The sequence below is a fragment of the Macrobrachium rosenbergii genome, chromosome 22 (genome assembly GCF_040412425.1).
Source record: "Macrobrachium rosenbergii isolate ZJJX-2024 chromosome 22, ASM4041242v1, whole genome shotgun sequence".
Lineage (NCBI taxonomy): Eukaryota > Metazoa > Arthropoda > Malacostraca > Decapoda > Palaemonidae > Macrobrachium > Macrobrachium rosenbergii.
In genome coordinates, this window is record NC_089762.1 from 22,713,601 (window position 1) to 22,735,215 (window position 21,615).

The following is a 21,615-nucleotide window of genomic DNA, read 5'->3' on the forward strand; positions in this document are numbered from 1 at the left end:
AAGTCCGCGAATTGCTGAATTTTTTGCGAATAATTTATAGATATGTTCCACAGAAAATCCCACAAATCGGTGAGTCTGTGAATCATGAAAATGCAGATATGGGGGTTTACTGTACTTGTTTGGTATGTAACACTTTGAAGGTAAAGTCTTTTAGTCTCAGGACTTCACCACCAATTGTAACTGAGCTTTATAGGTTACCCCCTAACTTTTATGTGGTAACTAAAAGGTTATAGGTACTGTATGTATCTATTGCTAAATATTTGGAAATACAATTTACATACATTTCCTTTTGTTTTCAGGTCGGAGAGTGTACGGTCCCTTCATCAGTTGTTGAGGGTCCGCCAATGTCCATACTTTTACATGTGTGGACCAACATTCACTTGCTTGTTCCGAGCAGCTGGAGTTGCTGGGATTTCACAAATGCATGCTCTGATCTCCCCTACAACCAGAGGTTTCAGAGAAGCAATGAAAAATGAAGGTTTGTTTTACTTTTAGTTCTGTTTCTTCATGTGGGCTAAAGAAAGCATAATTAGTCTAAATGTTTCTTTAACAGGGAAAAATAAGCATTAGTAACCCACTGCGTGTGCATATGGATAACTTCAGTCACCAGGAGCTAATTGTTTCATTTTTCATATAGCGCAGCCAATTGCATGTGAGGAATTAGTGGGGTGGGGAGGCCAGACTTTTGAATTATAAGGGATTTTTGTGAAAAAAATTTTGTTTCTAAACAAATTAGACTTGTTTCACCATCAACCCATTACTTATAATTAGCCTGAATCATAATTTAGGCGAGAAGGACTGAACCTCTAAAAACCACAGGATTGACTGATTGGGATGTTTAGGATCTGTTTGTGAGATTCTTGTATTGAGAAAAGAAACAAACCTGAAGTTCTGAGAGATCAGAGGGTTGTATTTGTAAAGTAGCAACCCTGCTAATCACTAAACTCAAAAGGTTCATCATTTGTAACTTAGTCGGGTATCCCGGGAAAAACTTGGCACTTAGCTCTTATTTAATCCTTACAGGCTGCATATGATCATGTGAGGCATAATAACAGTATACAAACCATCAGTCCTTTACATTAGGAATTACTTACTGCGAAGCTGGACACGGCCGTTAAACTCTTGAACAAGGTGGTTAGGCAGTAACTACCTTCAGATAGGTGGGGAATACCCGCCTGCCCGAATGTAAACATTCTAGTTTGCTTTCGGCTGTCATGTGTTTCAGATGTGTTTTCGGATCTCTTTCCCTGACTGTCATTAAGCTCTTTATTATTCCGGCGGGATCTTTCTGTATTTTTGTGTATATATTACGTGTGTTTGATATTTATTTAATATGCAAACCCACAATTTTTGATAGCCTTGCTTAAGCTGTTGTTCCTTTGCGTCTGTGTCTTGGGTTTGACAGCCAAGGGCTCTTATTTAGAGGTGCGTAACCGAGTGGTAATGCTTCTCTTCCAGTAGCCCTTTATTTAGATACTGAAGGCATTCCCCTGTACGTTCGGAGATATTAGATTAGGACGTAATATCTTCGCTCCCCTACATTGATTGGGACGTAACACGTTCGCTCCCCTTCTTGGGCTCCTGCCCTCTGTGTACAAGGGCATGACTACTTCCTTTCTACTTGTGCTGAGTGTTGTTTTCACCACCTGCACTATGGAGAGTTTGGGGGGGGTGCGAGCGTTGTCAGTAAGTTTCGCTTCCATGGCACCCTTGGTCGCCTCCCCCCCTTCCTTCTCTCACCCTGTAGATTCTTCATTATCTCTCCTTCGCCCACTTCACTTGCTTGTCGGGCGAAGACCACAAGGGAGACGGCCATGTGCAACCTCTTCTTAGGGGCCTTCCCTTGCTGCGTAGGGCAGTTCCCCTCGGAGTGAGAGGAGTCTCCCTCTACTAATCATCTTTGCTTTTCTTTTAGGTTGACAGTGAGCATCGTAGGCACAGCAGTAGTTGGCTGGATATCTCAGTTGGGATTTCTTTGCATGAAGGAGTCCCGACGTTCATACAGTGTTGCTTCAGGATCGACCACAGTACCTGGTTAGAATGGCATAATTTCACGTCGGGATCGTTCCGACTGTTCCCACCGACATGGATCGATTGCTGTCATTGCTGCCTGTCATGTATGCTGTGGCACTACCTCTGGCGTATCTGTGGTTCGTCTGCTCCTGGGTTTTGTGTTTTGGGAGCTGTGGGTGCGCAGACCTAGGTTTGCACTTCTGTTCCCAGTCCTAGAGGTTCCGCCTCTAAGATGGGTGCTGCTTCAGGCACTCGTTCGTGAGCTGCTCCGAGTGCTCGAGATTCTGTGGAATATCGAGTACTGTATTGTATCCTGATCTGGTTTGGACTGTATCCTGATCTGGTTTGGAGAGTACTCTCACCAGCCCAGTTCGGGAGCAGTGCAAGAGAAAGGGCTGAGGCACCCAGGTGTCTTAGCTCTTGCTGCCAGCGCTACAAGAGCTCCCTGAGTGCTTACCAGTGCTCGGTCGGGTTCCCAGCCAGGTGTCTTGATCCTATTGGTTTGAACACCAGAAGAAGCAGGGAAGAGATTCCCTTTGGGAGTCCTGTGGGACTTCTAAGGGACTGACTCTCTTCTGGGAGACAAGTTTCTCTTGTTGGCTGTTCCTGCCCTCAGGCTGGAATTGATTTGCATTCTCCTCTGGGATCTCATGTTTCGGGGGCCAAGGCCACGCCCTCATTGCCAGTCTTAGAAGTCTGTGTCTAAGACTAGTTCTGTGCATGGCTCTTTTCGATTTCTTACGAAACCAAAAGCAGCCACTCCCAATTTTTGGGAGTCTCATATGTCGCTCGAATTCTTTGAATCACGAGTGCTCTCCTGGCGAGAGACACAGGACGAAAGAAAGTGCCGAGACACCCAGGTGTCTCGGTGCCAAGATGCCCAGGTGTTTCAATACTGCCTGCCAACTGCTTCGGTTGCTTGGCTGGGTTTCATCCTCGTGTCTTGAACCTTAGGGTTCGAGCATGCAGGATAGCAGACATAGAATTCCCCTTTAAACCTTCTTCTCGAGGGGCCGCGGCCTTGAAGGAGTTTAGAGTTCGGGAAATTAGCGTTAGTTCATGGCAGATGAGTTCCACCCTGTCCAGTTCCGATTGCGTTTGTGCAGTCGGCTTGTCTTGCTTGGCTTGCTCACCCCACCTAGCCCCTGGTCCCATTTGTGAGACTGGCTCGCCCCGCCTCTGCTCGCCCTGCTTGCTTCCCAGTCCACCGCTTACCACCCAGTCTGGATCGCATTCGCGTGATTGACTCAGTTCAGTGCAGCTCGGCTTGGCCCTGCTCGGTTTTTCTGAATTGGGTTCTTGGCACTGTTCAAGTGAACTTTCTGCTCTTCCCAGAAAAGTGCTTTGCCACAGCACAAGCGCTCCTCTTCCCCCTGTGTGGCAATAATCTCCTTCAGTTGATTATCGCTCACTGTCTGCCTCTCCTGCTGGTCTTACTGGCAGGACAGGTAGGGGTACTCTTTCTCCTCACCTTTTCTCTTTTCCTCTTGGTTGTTCTGAGAGGTGCGAGATGGACAGAGAGAGCTCCGACGAATTTGTCTTTTCTTCAGAGCTCTATATCCACATATCGTATTATACAAACATCAACATAACAAATATGCATCTTTTCCATGGATCTTTTAAAATGTTATGCCTTAATTCACTGTATCCAATAATGTTGTATATATTCTTATATTGCTTTTGTATTATAAATTGTGATCATAGCGATCAATGTTTTGGTTTGGATATAGATTATGCAGTAAGCTTATTTCATTTTATTTAACTCAGCTCAGAGCGCTTTTCTTGCTTCTAGTTAGCATAAATGAATCTCTAGATACTTTATTTATATGGGGCAAGGTTATTTTTCGTTATATGAAGTGTTTTTATGTCGAAATGTAACTTAAATACGTCTCGTTGTGAAATTAACTTAGCCTTTTTTTTCATTAATAGATGACGTTGGCCGTTTGTTTTGCGTATAAAAAATCAAGGTTCCGTTCGCTTTTTTCACTTGATTTCATCACAATATGAGCTTTATGTATTTATTGTTTATCGGCGTAAAAATAGCAGTAATGTGTTCTTTCATGCCCAGTAGTTTTGATTAAAATACTCTCCAGTTTTATTATGGTCGAGTTTCATCCATGTTGCCGATGCATGATAATTTATAGTCATTAGCAGCTTGAACATTTTCTCAGCTTCAGCTACAACTTGCAGCGTAAATTTAGCAATATATTTCCTTGCCGATCTTTTATCCATACCGAGTAAGGGTATATTGTAAAAAATATCAGTCCTATTCTAGTTAACTTCATTTGTACTATAACTATGGTAATTGTGTATTACCGTACGATGGTTGAAATACAAGCAAAATGGCTGTTGTTATCTGATTTGGTGATAAGCAAAACAACAGTTTCTTGGTCGGTTGTTTATGGCTGTATGCATTTATGTAAGAGTACAACAGTACTTTTACCATTCTCTTTTACTTTTTTAACTAGAAGATGGGATAAAGAGATGGAGGAAGAGAAGTTGGTCTAATGTAATTTGGTCTCTCTCACTACCCAATTGTACGCTGCTGCCTGCGCCCGCGTGAAATTTAAAAATATTTCATAAATATTGTCGTATCGGTATTAATTGCTTACCCCATTGTAAAATCAAATTATCATAAGGCGAATTATTGTAACTCGAGCACTACCTAAGTATTTTAATAATTTTATCACAAAAAGTGCATTTAGTCATGAAAATGAGATGAAAATACAGTAATTAGTGAATATTTCTCTGTGAAAAACACTGTGAATTGGCAAATTTTCAACGAATAATTTGCATATATGTTCCATAGAGAAATCGGCAAGTAGGTAAGCCCGCGAATTGTGAGAACGCAAATATGGGGGGTTTACTGTAATCATTTATGACTTTAGGCTTGACTTTTTCTCTGTCTTGTCTGTAATGTGACATTTTTACATGAGCATATGTTTTCAAAAGGTAAACTGGCTTATGAGTTGCTTTTTCCTTTGAAACCACAGGTAAGCAGATTTCCTTTTCTCATGTAGACAGTATGCTGAGCTTCTGCTTGACCAAAATTTGAGGCAAAAATCTAGAATTAATCTTTTTGTGAGTGATGTCTTTTGTGTTAGTAGGGCTTCTGCCAGAGGAATCTTTGTATAAAAGTTGTCAGTAATCAGGTGGTAACCTTTATTGAGAAGCTTGCTTTTCTCCATTATATTCATTACTACTGTATGAGTAAAGCCTTGCCGACATAGTATGATTGCACACCTATCACACATACCAATCATGCCTTCATCAAGGGAAACAGTCTGCTGAAGATTGTAATGTTCCTTGAATAATTTATTACAGGAAAAAGAGGACGTACTCAAAACCAAGGGTCATACTCTGTGCTTATTTAAGGTATCATTCACATGAAGAAACCGACTAATAAGAAGATATTAATCTCGTGACATGGTTTCTTCAAAAAAAGGAATCCGAGTTGAACGAAAAGTACTCCAAAAATCCTTGATGTCCTGTACTCTTATCAATCCCATGAGCAAACTAAGACCTAAAATCTTTTTAATTCTTTCACAAGTTACTGGTTTCCATCTTCTGTATTTGCTTCGTGGATGATCTCTCACCCACTCTTCCTTACTAGCTAAAAATCTGTAAGCGTATTTGTTGATTTCATGAACAAGAATATCTATAATATCATCAGTTACAAATGAAGAAAAGTATTCAGTAGGCTTTGTATTGCGATTAGGAATCTTTAAAGGACCTACATTTCTTTGGGTAAAAACAAAATCACTCCCACAATCAATGCCTTCCCGGCAGATAAACACATGGCCAGGATGAAGCAATAGGTTCAATTTTAAGATCATCATCATAAAGGTCACTATCGCTGATACAATCATTGCTATCATACTCACTATGGCTGTCTAAATCATCAACACTTGTTTCTGAATCACTATGATAATCAGTATCAGCCATTATAAGACAAACACTTACTTTTGCCTAAAAATGTTAACTTTTACTGGGCTGGCAGAGAACAAAAAAACCAGATTGATAAGCCAGATGACCCTCACCCCCACCTCCAACCGCGCATGCTCATAACACTCCTATAACCTGAAATTATAACATTTTTGTCAACTTTGCTTTCTAAACGATCGTTGATTGGCTACAAGTTAAAAGTATATCTTAGTTTAACCAGACCACTGAGCTGGTTAACAGCTCTCTTAGGGCAGGCCCGAAGGATTAGATTTATTTTTACGTGGCTAAGAACCAACTGGTTACCTAGCAACGGGACCTACAGCTTATTGTGGAGTCCGAACCACATTATGATGAGAAATGAATTTCTATCACCAGAAATAAATTCCTCTAATTCTTCATTGGCGGCTCGGAGAGTCGAACGCTGGGCCAACAGTGTGCCAGTCGAAAGCTCTACCCACCCTTCCAAAGAAGAACGATTGGCTACAGTAGCTTGTGACGTCGATAGAAGGCGGAGCTAAAGCCATACATATAGGGGAGGAAGGAGGGGAAAAAATGCATCCACAATATAGATGCTTGCAAGTTGATAGCAATGAATGCATCCATTACAGGCAGTCCCCGGTTTACGACGGTTCCGGCTTACGACGTTCCGAGGTTATGACACTTTTCAAATATATTCATCAGAAATTATTTCCCGGCTTACGACGCATGTTCCGGGGGTACGACGCGTCGTATGCCGATCCGACGGAAGAAATTTGGCCCTAAAACGGCAGAATAATCATAATTTGAAGGTTTTTTTGATGTAAAACTCAATAATAATGCAGTTTACGTCGTTTTCAATGCACCCAGAGCATTAAAAGTAAGGTTTTCTTATGATTTTTGACAATTTTCCGGTTTACGACGATTTTCGGGTTACGACGCGGCGCAAGAACGGAACCCCCGTCGTAAACCGGGGACCGCCTGTATATGGACAGGCCGTCCTTCATGGGCTAAAGAGATGAATTTTGTTTTGAAGGCATGTCAACGCAGCATTAGTAAATATCTTCTAAAGCAAAACAAATGATTTTGTTGCTGAAGAATCTCTGAACCAACAATTTTGCACTCAAAGTAACGAGAAGGAATTCTTTCTGTTCTTCATGTAATTAGTAAAATACATATACTATAAAAACCACATACAGTGAACCCCAGTATTCGCGGGGATGTGTCCCACACACCCCGTGAATAGGTCAAATCATGAATGCTTAAAACCCCTCTAAAAACACTTAGAACTGCCCATTTTGATAGCTTAAACCAAGAAAAACCCTGTAAAATGCTTATACCTGAGTATTTTAATAGTTTTATCACAAAAAGTGCATTTATTCATGAAAATTATATGAAAATACAGTAATTAGTGAATATTTCTCAGTGAAAAATACCGCGAATGGGCGAATTTTCTGCGAATGATGGCTAGATATGTTCCACAGAGAAGCCCGTGAATGTGTGAGTCCGCGAACCATGAGAATGCGAATACGGGGAGTTTACTGTACTGTATTCAAAACACCCACACTTACATGATCATCAGCTTCACGTGAGCAAAATGTTCTTTCTCAGACAGAATATAGCCAAAACTTGATTGGCTGGGTGGTTGCCATGGAGAGCTTTTAGCCAATGACAGCCCTCTACTTCTGTTCTGTTTATAGACATATTTCAATCACAAATTGTGTGTACGGCACTAAGTTTGAATGTTGTCATGATTGTGATTATTTGACTGCTAATGGCAAAAATTACTAAATAATTTGCTTTATATAATTATTTCTTCATGAAAACAAGAATTTAACAATGCAGGCAGTCCCTGGTTATCGGCGATCTATCTAGTTTTGCGGCGCTTCTCCAGCGACAACTACAACTGGATTTTTGGCATCCTGCTGATCCCTGCTTATCGGCGCCAATAATCCCTGGTTATGGGCGCTATTATCGCCAATTTTCAGTTGTCGTCACACTGTCGGGAATCGAACCCCAGCCGATAACTGGTCATTGCCTGTGCAAACAGTCCCTGGTTATCAGTGATCCAGTTTTATGGCGCTTGTCTAGTGATGACAATAACTGGATTTTCGGTGCCAATAAGTGGGATTTCGGCGCCATTATCGTCAATTTTCAGTTATTGTCATGCCATCAGAAACGGAACCCCCGCCGATAACTGGAGACTGCTTGTAATTTTAACTTTAATATAGTGGTATGAAAAATCGCACACAGTCTGTCGTAGTGATGCGTCACCACTTACAAATCCTGTTCCCAGACTCTCTTCAAATGTACGACTGCAAACTGATGACGACATTAGTAACAATAAAGAACAACTCTCTCCGAGATCGATATGATGAAATGTATCTTATAGTCTTACTTATCGTTGAAGTTCACAAGTTGAATTACAATTACTTCGATCATGTATATTTTTGCGTTTTATGGAATGTTTTTTTTTTTAAACAAAATGTGGTAGTGAACATATGGTCTTAATTGTCCCACTGTTTTATTATCGATGATCTTAATTATCTCACATTCATTTAACAGTATATTAATATAAATAATAATAAACTATAATAAAAACAGGAAAAAGGTAAAAAATAATGTTTTTGCTGCGGTAGCAATGTTTGATTATGCTCCTGACCCCACAGTTCCGAAATCTGAAAAATTCCAAAACCGAAACACATCTGGCCCTAAGGATTTTGGATAAAGGATTGCGTACCTGTATGCAGTAAATGTACCTCGCTGTTGAACTTCTCAGTTCCAGAGGTCATTTATTCGACACACCGTTGGCCTGTGGAACAGCCTCCCAGAGGATGTCATTCAATTGGAACTTCGGAAGTTCAAGCAAAAATTAAATGCATTATTACCCTAATACTATTCTTCTTGGATTTTGATAAATTTTAATCCATTTAGCTATTTATTAATTTATTATTTTTAGTTATTTATTAATTTATTGTTTTTCTTTTTTAATAAGTGGCATCTCTTCCTTCTGTATTTCTCTTTACTACCTCTAACTTTTTCCTAATGAACACCATATTCTTTGGAAGCTTGAATTTCAAGTCAGTGGCCTCAGTGGGCTTGTTCCATATTAATAGGTTTCATGTACTGAACAACAACAACAACAATAACAATAATAAATGATGATGATGATGATGATGATTGATGTGATGGTGATGATGATGTGCGTAATATGTAAAAAAAAAAAAGACAGGACAGAATTAAACCTTTGCAAGGTGGCTATCCTTGAGTAATTTAACTTTTTCATCATCCTGAGAATTAGTTCTTTTAGAGTGTTTGTTTTATTCCAGTCTGCTTTGTGCTTATTTTCATTTTTTTTTTTATCATTGGGTCTACTTTTGGTGAAGGTTTGTCAAGTTCAGTGTAAATGTTAACTAACTTGCTGTATACTGTATTGCGACATATAATAAGTGTACCAATGTTTACATCTTCACTTTGTACATGTGTCACTCTACAAGATGTGTCCTCAAGACCAGTCAGTATTATGGGAACAACTTGACATTTTGACAAATGATATAAGAAGACAAATCTCATTAGAACATTTGGAAATTTCAGATATTGAATTTGAAATGCCATTTCACAATGCAAGTTCAATGAAAGGTGGTTCTGAACAGAAAGGTGAACATGGGGAAAGTGATTCTGAAGATCAAATAGAGACAGAATTGGAAGAAGAAGGAGAGGAAGCAAAGTCCTGGCTTGAGGACCTTGGAGTTGAAACTTCACAGTTTCCTAATCTAAATCCAAGCCGTGTAAAATTGTAAGTCTCTAACCCTTGGTTTGATACTTAAATGAAATGCTTAGATAAAAGTTGTATGTTTAGATGTTACTTGCCATTTTTTAATTCTTGAGAATTATTTAAGATAGATGTTTAGTGTGTAGAGTATGGTACTCTTTTATTATTGTCAATGAATATTATGCATGTATTAATTTTATGTTGGTTATAGATATAATTATATAATGTTTTATAAGAAAACTATTTTAGTGCACATTAGATCGGTTTTTACGATGATAATTTTTTTTTTCAGAGAAGGGTTTTTACCATAATAATTTTTTTCAGAGAACGTGTAAAATACAAAAATATTGACAGCACTCCTACATCATTAGTGTATGTTGAAGGAATGGAGATTCAAGGTTTAGTCAACTTTCTTCTGAATAGTCGCAGTTGTATTTCGACTGTCGGTCCTCTGGCTGGGGTGCCTCCTACTCTTTTGTCTCCAGTAGCATTTCAAGGAGGTTCTCTTAAAGCATTAAAGGTAAGAGTAATTGTATATGTTTGCTTCTCAAAATGAAAATGTAGGTAGTTTTCTATGGCCTCTACTTATGATAAGTGAGATCAGGAATAATTGGTAATTAATCCTTTAACAGATTATTATGATCATACCTTTCCTCCTTTTCTACAATAATTATGACTTAACTCATTTTATATATAACTTTCTTGTTGAACTGAAAGAGACTATCTGGGCATCCTGTTTCATTCTAGAGAAAGAGCGAGTGTATTTACAGCTTCTTCCACCAGGCATCACTAATTTCTCTTAGTACCTGGTAGTAGTAGTTAGGGTACATATTGTCCTTGCAGCATTACCAGTTATTGCAGTTTGTGTGCTAAGTTCAGAGCTACTTATAAAGCTGTGCTACTGTATAGTGACAATTCTGTGTCATATAATTATATAGTCTGTGCATATGTGGGTTAATAAACAATAGCACTCTCTCGTTGTATGTAACTTGTCCATTGTATCAATAATGTCCCTGTGTAAGTGCAAAATCTCTTTCTGACAATATTCTTGCTGGTTTTGAAGTTGTGGCCTGCATATTTTGAGGTTGATTTCACTACACTTAGAAACAATAGCTGTGAAACAATAGTAATAAAAGCAGTGTTTATTGTAGAATGTTGATGCATATTGCTGCACTTTTTGTTTTTTGTTACCGTACATTTGTTGTCTTGAATGATTACCATATTATTAAAATGGAGAGTGAACATTTTAGTTTCAATAGCGTTGAACCTTTTGCCTTTTGTTGTCTTTTCCATTGCAAATAGCACTGCACAGCTAGAGTTAATTTGTTTTAATTCAGAGGGGTATATATAAAAATTAAAACCCAAAAATAATTATAATTTCATGATCCCTATACTATTTACTCTTGTCAGATAAAAATAAAAAAGTAAATGTTTGAGCAACATATATGATTTAGGAAGGGGTTACAACATTTAAAAAACAGATAACAACACTGGCAATATTGAATGGCCTGAATGTGCTAAAGAGGTTCAACATGTGATTTTCAAGTCTTTCATGGAAAACAAGATATTAGCAAGATAGAAAAGAAGTTTCTTTTTAGAAGCTATACTTGAGAAAGTTAAGTTTTTAAAACGTATATAAATTTTAAAAGTTCTCTAAGATGGCATTGTGGTTGATGGGAGCAAGTACCTTTTGTTAGAGTGGCCTAAACTGGTTAATGTTTTCAGGAATATGTGTAGGTATCCTAGTTAAGCAGTAGGCAAAATGATGAAATGACACTAAAGTCAGTTCATCAGTTTACTCTTGTAATAGAAGGTTTAGGTGTATGAACTAGGTGCCTTATTAGTCATTAGGGGAGATAGAACCATCTAGACCTGACAAGCAGAAATTATGTGGAAGATGGTAGGATTAGAGAGGACAGTAAAAATGTAATTGATAAATAAGTAGTAATAGTGGGTATTTAGAGTGAAGATAACCATTTAAAGTTTCCTTTTAACCGAATCATAGATAACTGCAGACTTGATTGGATTATCTACCTCTCCATATCTGAGTATTGTAATAGCATTTTTGTTTCCATCACAGGTTATGACATCAACAAAAGATTTTGTTAGCTCAGTGTTTCAAATACTGAAACAACATAAAAAAAAAGGAAAATTAAGTAGAATAGCTCATGTGTCTTCTTACTGGGAATGTGCTAAGTGCCATAGAAGTCAGTTAGTGGAGGACATAGATGGGAGGTGGATGGAGTTTTTTAAATGAAAGATTAGTCAAAAGACCAATCAAAAGACACATAAGAAAAGTATTTTCTTGGATAGTTAAAGTAAAGAAATGTTATAAATATTGGATGCATAGGTACAGTGATTAGGGTTTGTAATCATTTGTTCCATCATGTTAGAAATGGAGCAAACAAGAGCTACATTAACTCACACATATGTTTAATGTAATGACTATTGAAAGTTTCAGCTTAATGTTGAGAAAATAGAAAGAGGTAATAAAGTTGAAGAAATATAAAAAATGCATGAAACTGTTTCCATTATTATTCATTTGCAGCAACAATAATTACTCAAGTTCTTCATTCTAAGGATTGCCTTTAATACCCTAATGAGGACAAATGACAGAGAACAGCTTCCACCCATTTCAGGTGCTAGAACTGTTTGCACTTTTAACAGAACCTCAGGAAGCATGATTAGTAAGAGGCAAGACTAGGTTTTCCTCCCTGGCGTCAAGGCCTTGATATCATTATTTTTTGCAGGACTTTGGGTTACCTGCTGTTGGACAGTGACTTAAAGTTGTTGGTGAAACAGGTATTCAAGGAAATTACCAGTTCTCCAGGATTTTAGTCACATTTCACTCAGGAATTTGAGCTACCGATTAATAATCTAGAACTTAAAGCCAGTTTAAAGTCTGAAGGCCTTTGTTCATGTCAGAGACAGGTAGCCAAATTTATGTTTGATGTACAATCATGATGGTATACTTTGGGGAACAGAGGAGCACAAATCCATGAAACCCGGGCCTTGTGTCACATGAAAAACTGTGTATGAGACTATGGAAGGCTCCTGATTTCTAATTTAGGAAAAAAAAGTTTAGAAATTCTCCTTAGTTTTCAACGAGTTTGTAATTAATTTGAGCATGACTGTGTGTACTCATATCAAGGTTTTCTAAAAGGGTATCAAAAGTATCCAGTTGTTTCCTATAAAGGTACAGGATGTCAGAAAGTAAGTGGCAAGTGTTTACATTAAGATTACATTATGAAAATAAGGGCTTAAAGATCAACTTCTTAACAATATCACAGAACTCTGGAAGGATGGAGATTGGCCTGTAATAGTTACAGCTCTGGAAAGCACCTATTATTTCCTAATTTCAGCTCTTCTGGAAAAATTCTGTTTAGAAAACAGAAACAGTAAAATGTACTGTGTTTGGGAGAAAATACCCAAGACATTTTTCAATGAATACAATAATTGGAGAAACCTCATCTAGGTCTTCTGTCTAGGTTGTCTCTTGGACGTAAAGGAATCCCTTGGATGTGGAGGAAATTTGATAAGAATTAACGTTGGACTTTGGATAGATATTAGGAGCATCTACTAAAACCTGTTTTGCTTCAAAGATTGAATGAAATAGGTAGCTTAAAGAGTTATGTATAGTTTGTTTAAGATGTCTGTTGGCTTATAAGGAGGGAATGATGTGTGTACTATAACTAGAGATATAATGTTTTAACTAAAGATGAGGCAAATGGCATATGGGTGATTTTAAACCTGAATACTCTATGTTGTATCATAATGGGCAGAATCAAGACCTGGAGGTCTAGGTTAAATTTCAGTATGTAGACCTTACCTTTAAAATGGAATAGCAATTATAGATTTTTGTAAGAGACTGGGAAAAAGTTGAGGGTATACAGCAGTATAAAACTTTTAACTATCAGAGAAGCAAAGATTGAGGTGAATAGAGGATCAATTTTGGTTTCAGATGGTCTTTGTAACAACTAGTCAGAAATGAAGTTTTCATAATAAAACTAATATTGTAATACTTACCTGAACACCCGAATTAGCCCTGGTAACTGACCAGCCCAAACTATATCCCGATAATTTTACCCACAAAGTGGGTAATTAACTGTCAGTGTTACCAGTGCTACAGGCATAATCTTGTCAAATGAGTTACCTGAGGTACCATTGACAATGCTGCTGCAAATACCGGCTGACAGAGGCCGACATCCCCGATTGAGTCACTCACTATCAAAAATTGAAGTGGGGAGGAGGGTGGGAATCATTCAGGTGTTCAGGTAAGTATTATAATAAAACTAATATTGTAATACCTACCTGAATACCTGAATTAGCCCTGGTTACCCGCCAGCCCGAACTATCCCCATAACTTTGTTTACCCAATAATTGGGTAATTAGCTGTCAGCGTTACCAACGCTTACAGGAAATCTTGTCAAGATGAGTTCCCTGAAGTACCATTGGCAACACTGCTACCAGTCCCAGCCGCGCAAGGCCGGGTTCCCCAATTGCTTATCACTAATCAAATTGAAGTGGGGAGGAGGGGGAATCATTCAGGTGTTCAGGTAGGTATTACAATATTAGTTTTATTATGAAAACTTCATATCGCAATACACTCCCTGAACACCTGAATTAGCCCGATTAACAAAATTTTATGGAGGTGGGATCAATCTAATTTCAGCCCGACCTGCCAAATGGGACAGCAGGAACTCATTATTCACCTACTTTGCCTATATGCAAGTATTCTCACCTTGTTATCTACTCGGCAGGAGAGAATGCGTGGAGAGAGTACCCTCGGCGTCAGTCTCGAGTCTCGGTACTGTCTGAGTCGAGCTACCTCTGATGGTAATCAAACCTCATGGATAGAGGGTAGCAAAACTAACCTACCATGTGGCTAATCAAAGCCTCTCATGTGTAGCAGAGAACGACGACCTCCCATGTGGCTAGTCAAAGCACTCTCATGTATGGAGGGGACGATGAACCTCCCATGTGGCTAATCAAAGCACTCTCATGTATGGAGGGGTACGACGAACCTCCCATGTGGCTATTGTAGCCTCGCATGTATGGAGGAAAAGTTGAATGTGCAGTCTCTTCGGTCTTCGCAGTATGATGCAGCCGACACCTGTACAGAAGAGGGGGTTGAAGAAAATTCCTATCAATCTGGCTCAGTCTATTTACATCGTGTTAATAACCTACCTAATGTTTACCTATGGCTCCTGATTAACTCGGAATTCCCGATTCCTAGCCTATCTTGAAACCTAACCTAACTTCCCTCCACCGATCCTATTCTACCTATAATATCGTGTTGGCTGCCACAAACGGACCGAGCAAGTAACCCTTCTCCGATGAAAATTGGATGTCTCTGAGGTAAAAGGTTGTAAAGACCGACACTGATTTCCAAGTGGCCGCTTCTAGGATTGTTGACACCGAATAATTCTTAAGGAAGGCCGACGATGTCGCCATTCCTCTAATGCTGTGTGCCTTCAGACGGGTAGATGAAGTTGAAGGTTCCGAAGAAGAAGAAGAGTCCTGTGACGCTTGTTGAATAACTTCCCGCATAAAAAAACTGATTGCGTTCTTAGAGATCGAACGTGAAGGGCATTTAGGAGAGACGAATAACGTTCTCGGGTGAGGCAAAAGTTTTCGGTCCGAGACAGGTAGGCTTTTAAAGCCCTCACTGGGCATAACAACATTTCAGCAGCGTCGCCACCTACGAAGTCTTCTATGGATGTGACTTTAAATGCTCTAGGTAACGGATTTGTTTCCGATTCTGACTTCGCCACAAATTCTGGTAAATATGAAAGAAAAATATCGTTTCCCGAGAAGGAGACTGTCCTGGATATCACTTGAATCTCTCCGACTCTCTTGGCCGTAGCCAATGCAATTAGAAAAAGGACTTTCTTAGTTAATTGCCTTAGGGGCAAAGACTCTAACGGTTTGAAGGCTGCTGATTTTAGGAAATTCAATACAACCGCTAAATCCCACGAGGGGGCCCGAAGCGGAAGAATATGGCACTCTATTTTAAAAGACTTTAACAGGTCATGGAGAATCTTACTGGATGAAAGTTCTGGAAGATGAAAACGGAACGTACTGCTTAACATTGACCTGTACCCGGAAATTGTTGAGAAGGAAAGTTTCTTCTCTCTTCTTAAAAATAGCAAGAAGTCTGCTACTTTCGCAACCGTTGGGCGCGAAACAGAATGACCTTGTTTCCGGCACCATACGCGATACATTGCCCACCTGGCCTGGTATAACTTCCTCGTTGAATTCCTTAGGCAGAGAGACAGTTGTTTAGCCACTGCTTTAGAGAGTCCTGCATGACGGGCCACTCGCTGGATAGTCTCCACGCAGCTAGCTTCAGCACGCGGAGGTTTTGGTTGAAGTGGTGGAAGTGTGGCTGTTTGAGTAAATCTCTCCTCTCTGGGAGGAATACCGGAACATCTGTTAACAGGTCCAGGAGGTCCGGAAACCAAGGTCTCTGGGGCCAAAACGGGCAGATCAATGTCATCTGAGTGTTTTTGCAGTTTCTGAGTTTTGCTAAAACTTCCCGTATCATCCTGAAAGGAGGAAAAGCATAGACCTGTAAATTGTCCCACGCTTGCAACATTGCGTCCATCCCGCAGGACATGGGGTCGGCTACCGGGGAGAAGTAAACTGGAAGGTGATGGTTCATCCTGGTGGCGAAAAGATCTACCGTTGCTGGCCATTTCTTGAGCAGCAGTTGCACCTCGTCCTGCACTAATGTCCATTCTTCTCCGAGAATTTCTTGAGATTGACTCAGAGCGTCCGCCAAGACATTGAGCTTTCCCGACACGAACTGGGGAGTGAGCGAAACTGTGTGTTCTTCGCACCAACGGAGAACTCTCTGTGCTACATCGTTCAGCACCCGTGATCTCGTTCCCCCCTCTTTTTTGAGATAAGATACTGCTGTAACGTTGTCGCAGAACAACGCTACTGTCTTGTTGTTTACTTGTTCTGCAAAGTGATTCAGCGCCTCTTCTACTGCTCTTAATTCTCTGAAATTTATGGACTCCTCCCGATCCAGATCCCTCCAAAGGCCCTGAGCCTGGATTCCTCCAGGGTTGCACCCCAACCCTGATCCGAGGCATCCGTGTACAGATGTACGTCTGGAAGGGGGGAGTCCAACCTTACGCCGGTGGTCAGATGTTGTTCTTCTGACCACCACTGAAGATCCTTCAGGCAAGAATCGTCCCAGACTATTAGCGCGTTCTCTTCCCGAAAGTCCCAGCGATTCCTGAGACACCTCTGTAGAGAACGCATCCGGAGACGAGACCCTGCAACAAGAAGGGATAAGGAGGCCATCTGGCCCAGCAGGCTTTTCCATAAGCTCACAGGTTGCTTTTTGCTTGACATAAAAGTTTCCAGTTGGCTTAAAATTGCTAGAATTCGCTCCTCTGTCGGGAAAGCCTTCAAATGACGCGCCTGAATCGTCATTCCCAGGTACGTTTTTACCCGAGTTGGGAAAAGAGAACTCTTGTCTAAGTTGATTCTTATGCCTAACTCCTGGCATAAGTTCAATAGAAAATCCCTTGCCTGCAGAGCTTCATCTTCTGACGAAGCTTGAATTAACCAGTCGTCGAGGTATCTCCTCATTCGGAAGCCCCGACGATGCATGATGTCCGAGACAGGAGACATCACCCTCGTGAATACCTGAGGTGCTGTGGTCAGGCCGAAGCAGAGGACTTTGAACTGGAATGTTCCAGTTGGACCCGAGAAACGAAGGAACTTCCGAGATTCCTGATGAATTGGAATCTGGAGATAAGCGTCCTTGAGGTCCACTGAAATCATCCAGTCTTCCCTCCGAACCGACCGCAGCACCGACTGGGAAGTTTCCATATGAAACTTCGTTGAGGTTACAAACTTGTTGAGACCTGAGAGGTCTATGATCGGTCTCCAAGATCCTCCTGCTTTGGGGGCCACAAAGATCCGGCTGTAGAACCCTGGGGAAGGAGGAGAGGGCTCTAAGGCTCCCTTCTCTAAGAGGGCTTGAATCTCTGCCGCCAAAGCTAATCCCCTGATGGAAGAAGGGGAGTAACTGGGAAGATGTAATGGTGTGTTGGATAGCGGGGGACGAGAGTGAAAAGGGACTCTGTAACCCCTCCTCAAGACCTCCACCACCCAACTCTCCGCGCCCCAATCCTGCCAGATGTCCCAGCATAGGGCAAGGCAACCTCCTACAGATGCAAGCGAGGGATATGTCTCCTAACTCCGAAAACCCTTCTTGCGATTGGAAGGTTTCAGATTCGGGGCCGAACTAGAAGGTTTGGCAACAAATCATACTCTTTTTGGAGAACTTACCGGCGATTTAGAGCGAGAGCGCTTCGAAGGCGAGGACATTCTAGCCCCTTTTGGAGATCTAGCAGTTTGAGCTGCAACCCTGATCATTGCCTGTTGTGATTCCATAGCCGATGTAGACGAAACGAGGTTGATCATAGCCGACACGTCTTCCTCTCTGAACAGACTGCTGCCGAGCGCCAACGGGGCCCTCAGCAGTGTCCTCTTGTGGATGTCTGGAAAATGAGGTGGCAGATGATTGAGGTAGAAGTCCCTCCTCTTCTTCCCTAAAAAGGTAGTGCATCCTGCAGAGACGTTAGCCTGGTGTGCAAGTCCCATGGACACTGACGTGATGAGGTTGTCAAAGAGCGTCAGGTCAGATGGAGAATAACTGTCCTGCTTGAGGAATCCCATCAGACCGGATAACATCCACATAGTATGTGAAAGCGCCTCCGACTGATTGCGGAAGGTGTCTTCTAATATACTGGCTTCCCTGGCCGAGATAGCTACGAGACGGTTCGATGATGGAACCCGAGATAGGAGTGCCTCTACCGATTCGTTTAACGGCACCTAACCCCGCAGAAGGGTTACCCGCTACCTTGTAAAGCCCTTCCGAATAGGAAGCAAAGCTGAATCCTGCTTACCCAAACCTACTACTACTGCTAACCTATTGTCAGCCTCCCTCAAAGCCTGCTCGACCCTGCCAAACCAGACCAGATTCTTTGGTGATTGCGTTACAATCGGTTTCGTGCATAAAGTGACTCGAACATCGCTTGGTTTTGCTGTATCGGTTCCTCCTGAGCCTTAGACTGCGGATACAGCGATTGAATAAAGTCCAACATCCTCCTATATTCGGACTCACTGGCCGAAGGAAGACTAGCCTCCGGTAACTGATCCTCTTCTTCGCAGGAACAGTCTTTGTCGAAATGGTCTGGCTGAGCCGAAACAGGAAAAGAGACAGGTTGACCTCTAACATACGTAGTATCTGATGATTCAGAACCGAATACCCCTGGGTGTGCCATACGGACACCCGACGAATCATTCTGAAAGTCCCTGGGATTTGTCGAAAAAGGTTGCACAAAACCCGCACCCTCTAAAGATGATGACAGAACACCTGGGTTGGTCACACCTGGACGGACAACGCCCACTCCTGAGAGCAGAGAGACCGCAACACCCACACCGCGCAAACCCGAATGTAGTAGGGTCGCATGAGACTGGGGGTCCGGAACAGAAGGTCCCGTACTTAGAGAAGACGAGGAAAAAGGTACCTGATTACCCAAAATCAAACCCAAACCTACAAGCCCCGCTTTAGCAGGAAGGACAGATGAAACTGTCGGAAAAATTGAAAAGGGAGGAACCAAAGGAGGAAGGAAAGAAGAAGAAGCCACACTCGGAGTTACTACTGGAGCTCCCGTCGATGATGTTGGGCAAGTAGAGAACGTTCCCAATGGTCCCGAACTCGAAAGGTTTTCGAAGGGAAGATTTCGAGGTACCGAACCCGACGGAAAAGGAGAAGGCGAAATACTACACATGCTAGGTACCGGAGGAATAGCGGAAACTATCGGAACCGCAGGATTAACACTGTGGCACAGCGCGCCTAGCTGCCGCAGAAACAATGTTAGAAACCTGAGGTGGTACAGAATTTGCCATAGAAGATTGTCGAAAGACACACCCACTAGAGGCATAGATGCCGGATGAGCTACTGAGGTACCGGAAAGTTCCCGAAAAAGGTGGCTAGAAAAAGAAAAAGAGAAAAGTAGTAGAAGAGGGTTTGGAAGCCTTAGATAAGAAAAAGGAGTAGAAGAGGCCATAGATTTTAGAAAAGAAAATATACAGATTCCTGTCCTCCCCTGATAATCCTGCAGTACATCATTTGTGAATTCTGGGAAATTCTTTATTACATGTTCATGGATATCCGAAAAACCTAATATTGAAACACTGTCTTACCAAAATTATACCCTTTAGAAAGCCCAAAGAAATTAGCATTATATTCTGCTAATTTAATGTCTTGTCAAAAGAATCATCTCCAGCCAAGGAGAATCTGTCCCCGAAGGAAAAGGCAACAGAAGAGGAAGGGAAACTTGACCTTCCAACCTGGAAGACTTACTACTGGAATCTTCCTCAAATTTAGCAACATTTTGTTGCAAAGAGACTGCAGGAAAAAGAACACTGTTGGATCCTGAAGATTCGGAACCTTAGTTACACCTGATCCTGAAAAAGGCTGCACCTTCAACTTCTCCCCTACACTTTTGCTACCTCACTATCCCTATCCGTCTGTGTCAAACCTAAATCTAGATTCACCTCTGGACTTACATTATTGGAAGAAAGGGGGAAATCTGCTACTAACACTGCCTGCTCCGCGCCGGGGGGGCCGGCAGATCCTACCTTCGAGGTTTGTGGTTCTCCATGACCCCCGGCACCCGTTAGGGCTGGTTCTGGAACAGGCAGGGGAGCTGAAAAAGAACGGTTAGTTTCTGTTTCCCTATTGTCTACCTTCTGTTCTTTAAAACCTGATAATTTGGTCATAAAATTAGCAAATAAATTTGTCATACTAGCTGATAATTTATCTTCTAGTTTCCTAAATAACTCCGTCTCTGTAGTCTCTTTATCTAAGTTCTGAGTATCTGCAGCTGGTTCCTTACGTTTGCTCTTAGACGCTCATGACTTCCTATGCTTAACATACACTTTCATCTGCTCCTTTGACCATGATTTGCATTCGTCACATCTCAGTGTTAAGCTACATTGTACCTTCCTACAAGTTACACAAACTGAATGTCTATCGTGTTTGAGGGTACTCATCCTTCGTTTGCAAGCTGTACTCGATCGGTGAGTTGCAGCGTCTCCAGCCGTTGTGGTGTCGGTTGCCGAAGTTGCAGTCGAAGTTGAAGCCATTGTGCTGTCCAAGGAAGTCGTCTTCTTATCTAATTTCGCGAGTCCAAAAACGAGCCAGAATCAGATAGGAGAGAAAATCCAAAGCCAAGCAACTGATCAATCCAGGAGAAAAGGGTGAAAATTCCGGTCCAAGTCGTAATCCAAAATCAAAAGGTCAGTATATGGGGGTCGGGCTAATAACCAAAAATTCGCCTGAAGCAGGAAACATCCATGCAGCAAGGCGAACAGAAAGCAATTGGGGAACCCGGCCTTGTGCGGCTGGGACTGGTAGCAGTGTTGCCAACGGTACTTCAGGGAACTCATCTTGACAAGATTTCCTGTAAGCGTTGGTAACGCTGACAGCTAATTACCCAATTATTGGGTAAACGAAGTTATGGGGATAGTTCGGGCGGTGGGTAACCAGGGCTAATTCAAGTGTTCAAGGAGCGTATTGCAATATTAGTTTTACTGTATTATGAAAACTTCATATTGCAATACACTCCCTGAACACCTGAATTAGCCCGATTAACAAAATTTTAATGGAGGTGGGATCAATCTAATTCAGCCTGACCTGTTAACAGAGAATAAGCAGGTAACTTATTATCAACCTACTATGTGTAAATGTATGTGTAAATGTATGTCACCATATCAATCAATGCTTTTGGTGAAGAGACATACTGGAGAGTACTTTGATCGACAGTCAGGTCAGTACTGTCTGGGTCCGTCAACCTCCCATGTGGCTCTTCAGAACC

General features: G+C 41.4%; 1 protein-coding gene across 2 annotated transcripts in view; it reads left to right on the top strand.

The window, feature by feature from the left end:
* hd (humpty dumpty) overlaps nucleotides 1-21,615 on the top strand; it is a 106,683-nt gene that overhangs the window by 43,812 nt on the left and 41,256 nt on the right. For both annotated transcript variants that reach the window (XM_067124401.1, XM_067124400.1), the window contains exons 6-8: nucleotides 300-478; nucleotides 9,529-9,730; nucleotides 10,031-10,226. In XM_067124401.1, coding sequence (XP_066980502.1) covers nucleotides 300-478; nucleotides 9,529-9,730; nucleotides 10,031-10,226 — 577 coding nt within the window. The remainder of the gene's footprint in view (nucleotides 1-299; nucleotides 479-9,528; nucleotides 9,731-10,030; nucleotides 10,227-21,615) is intronic.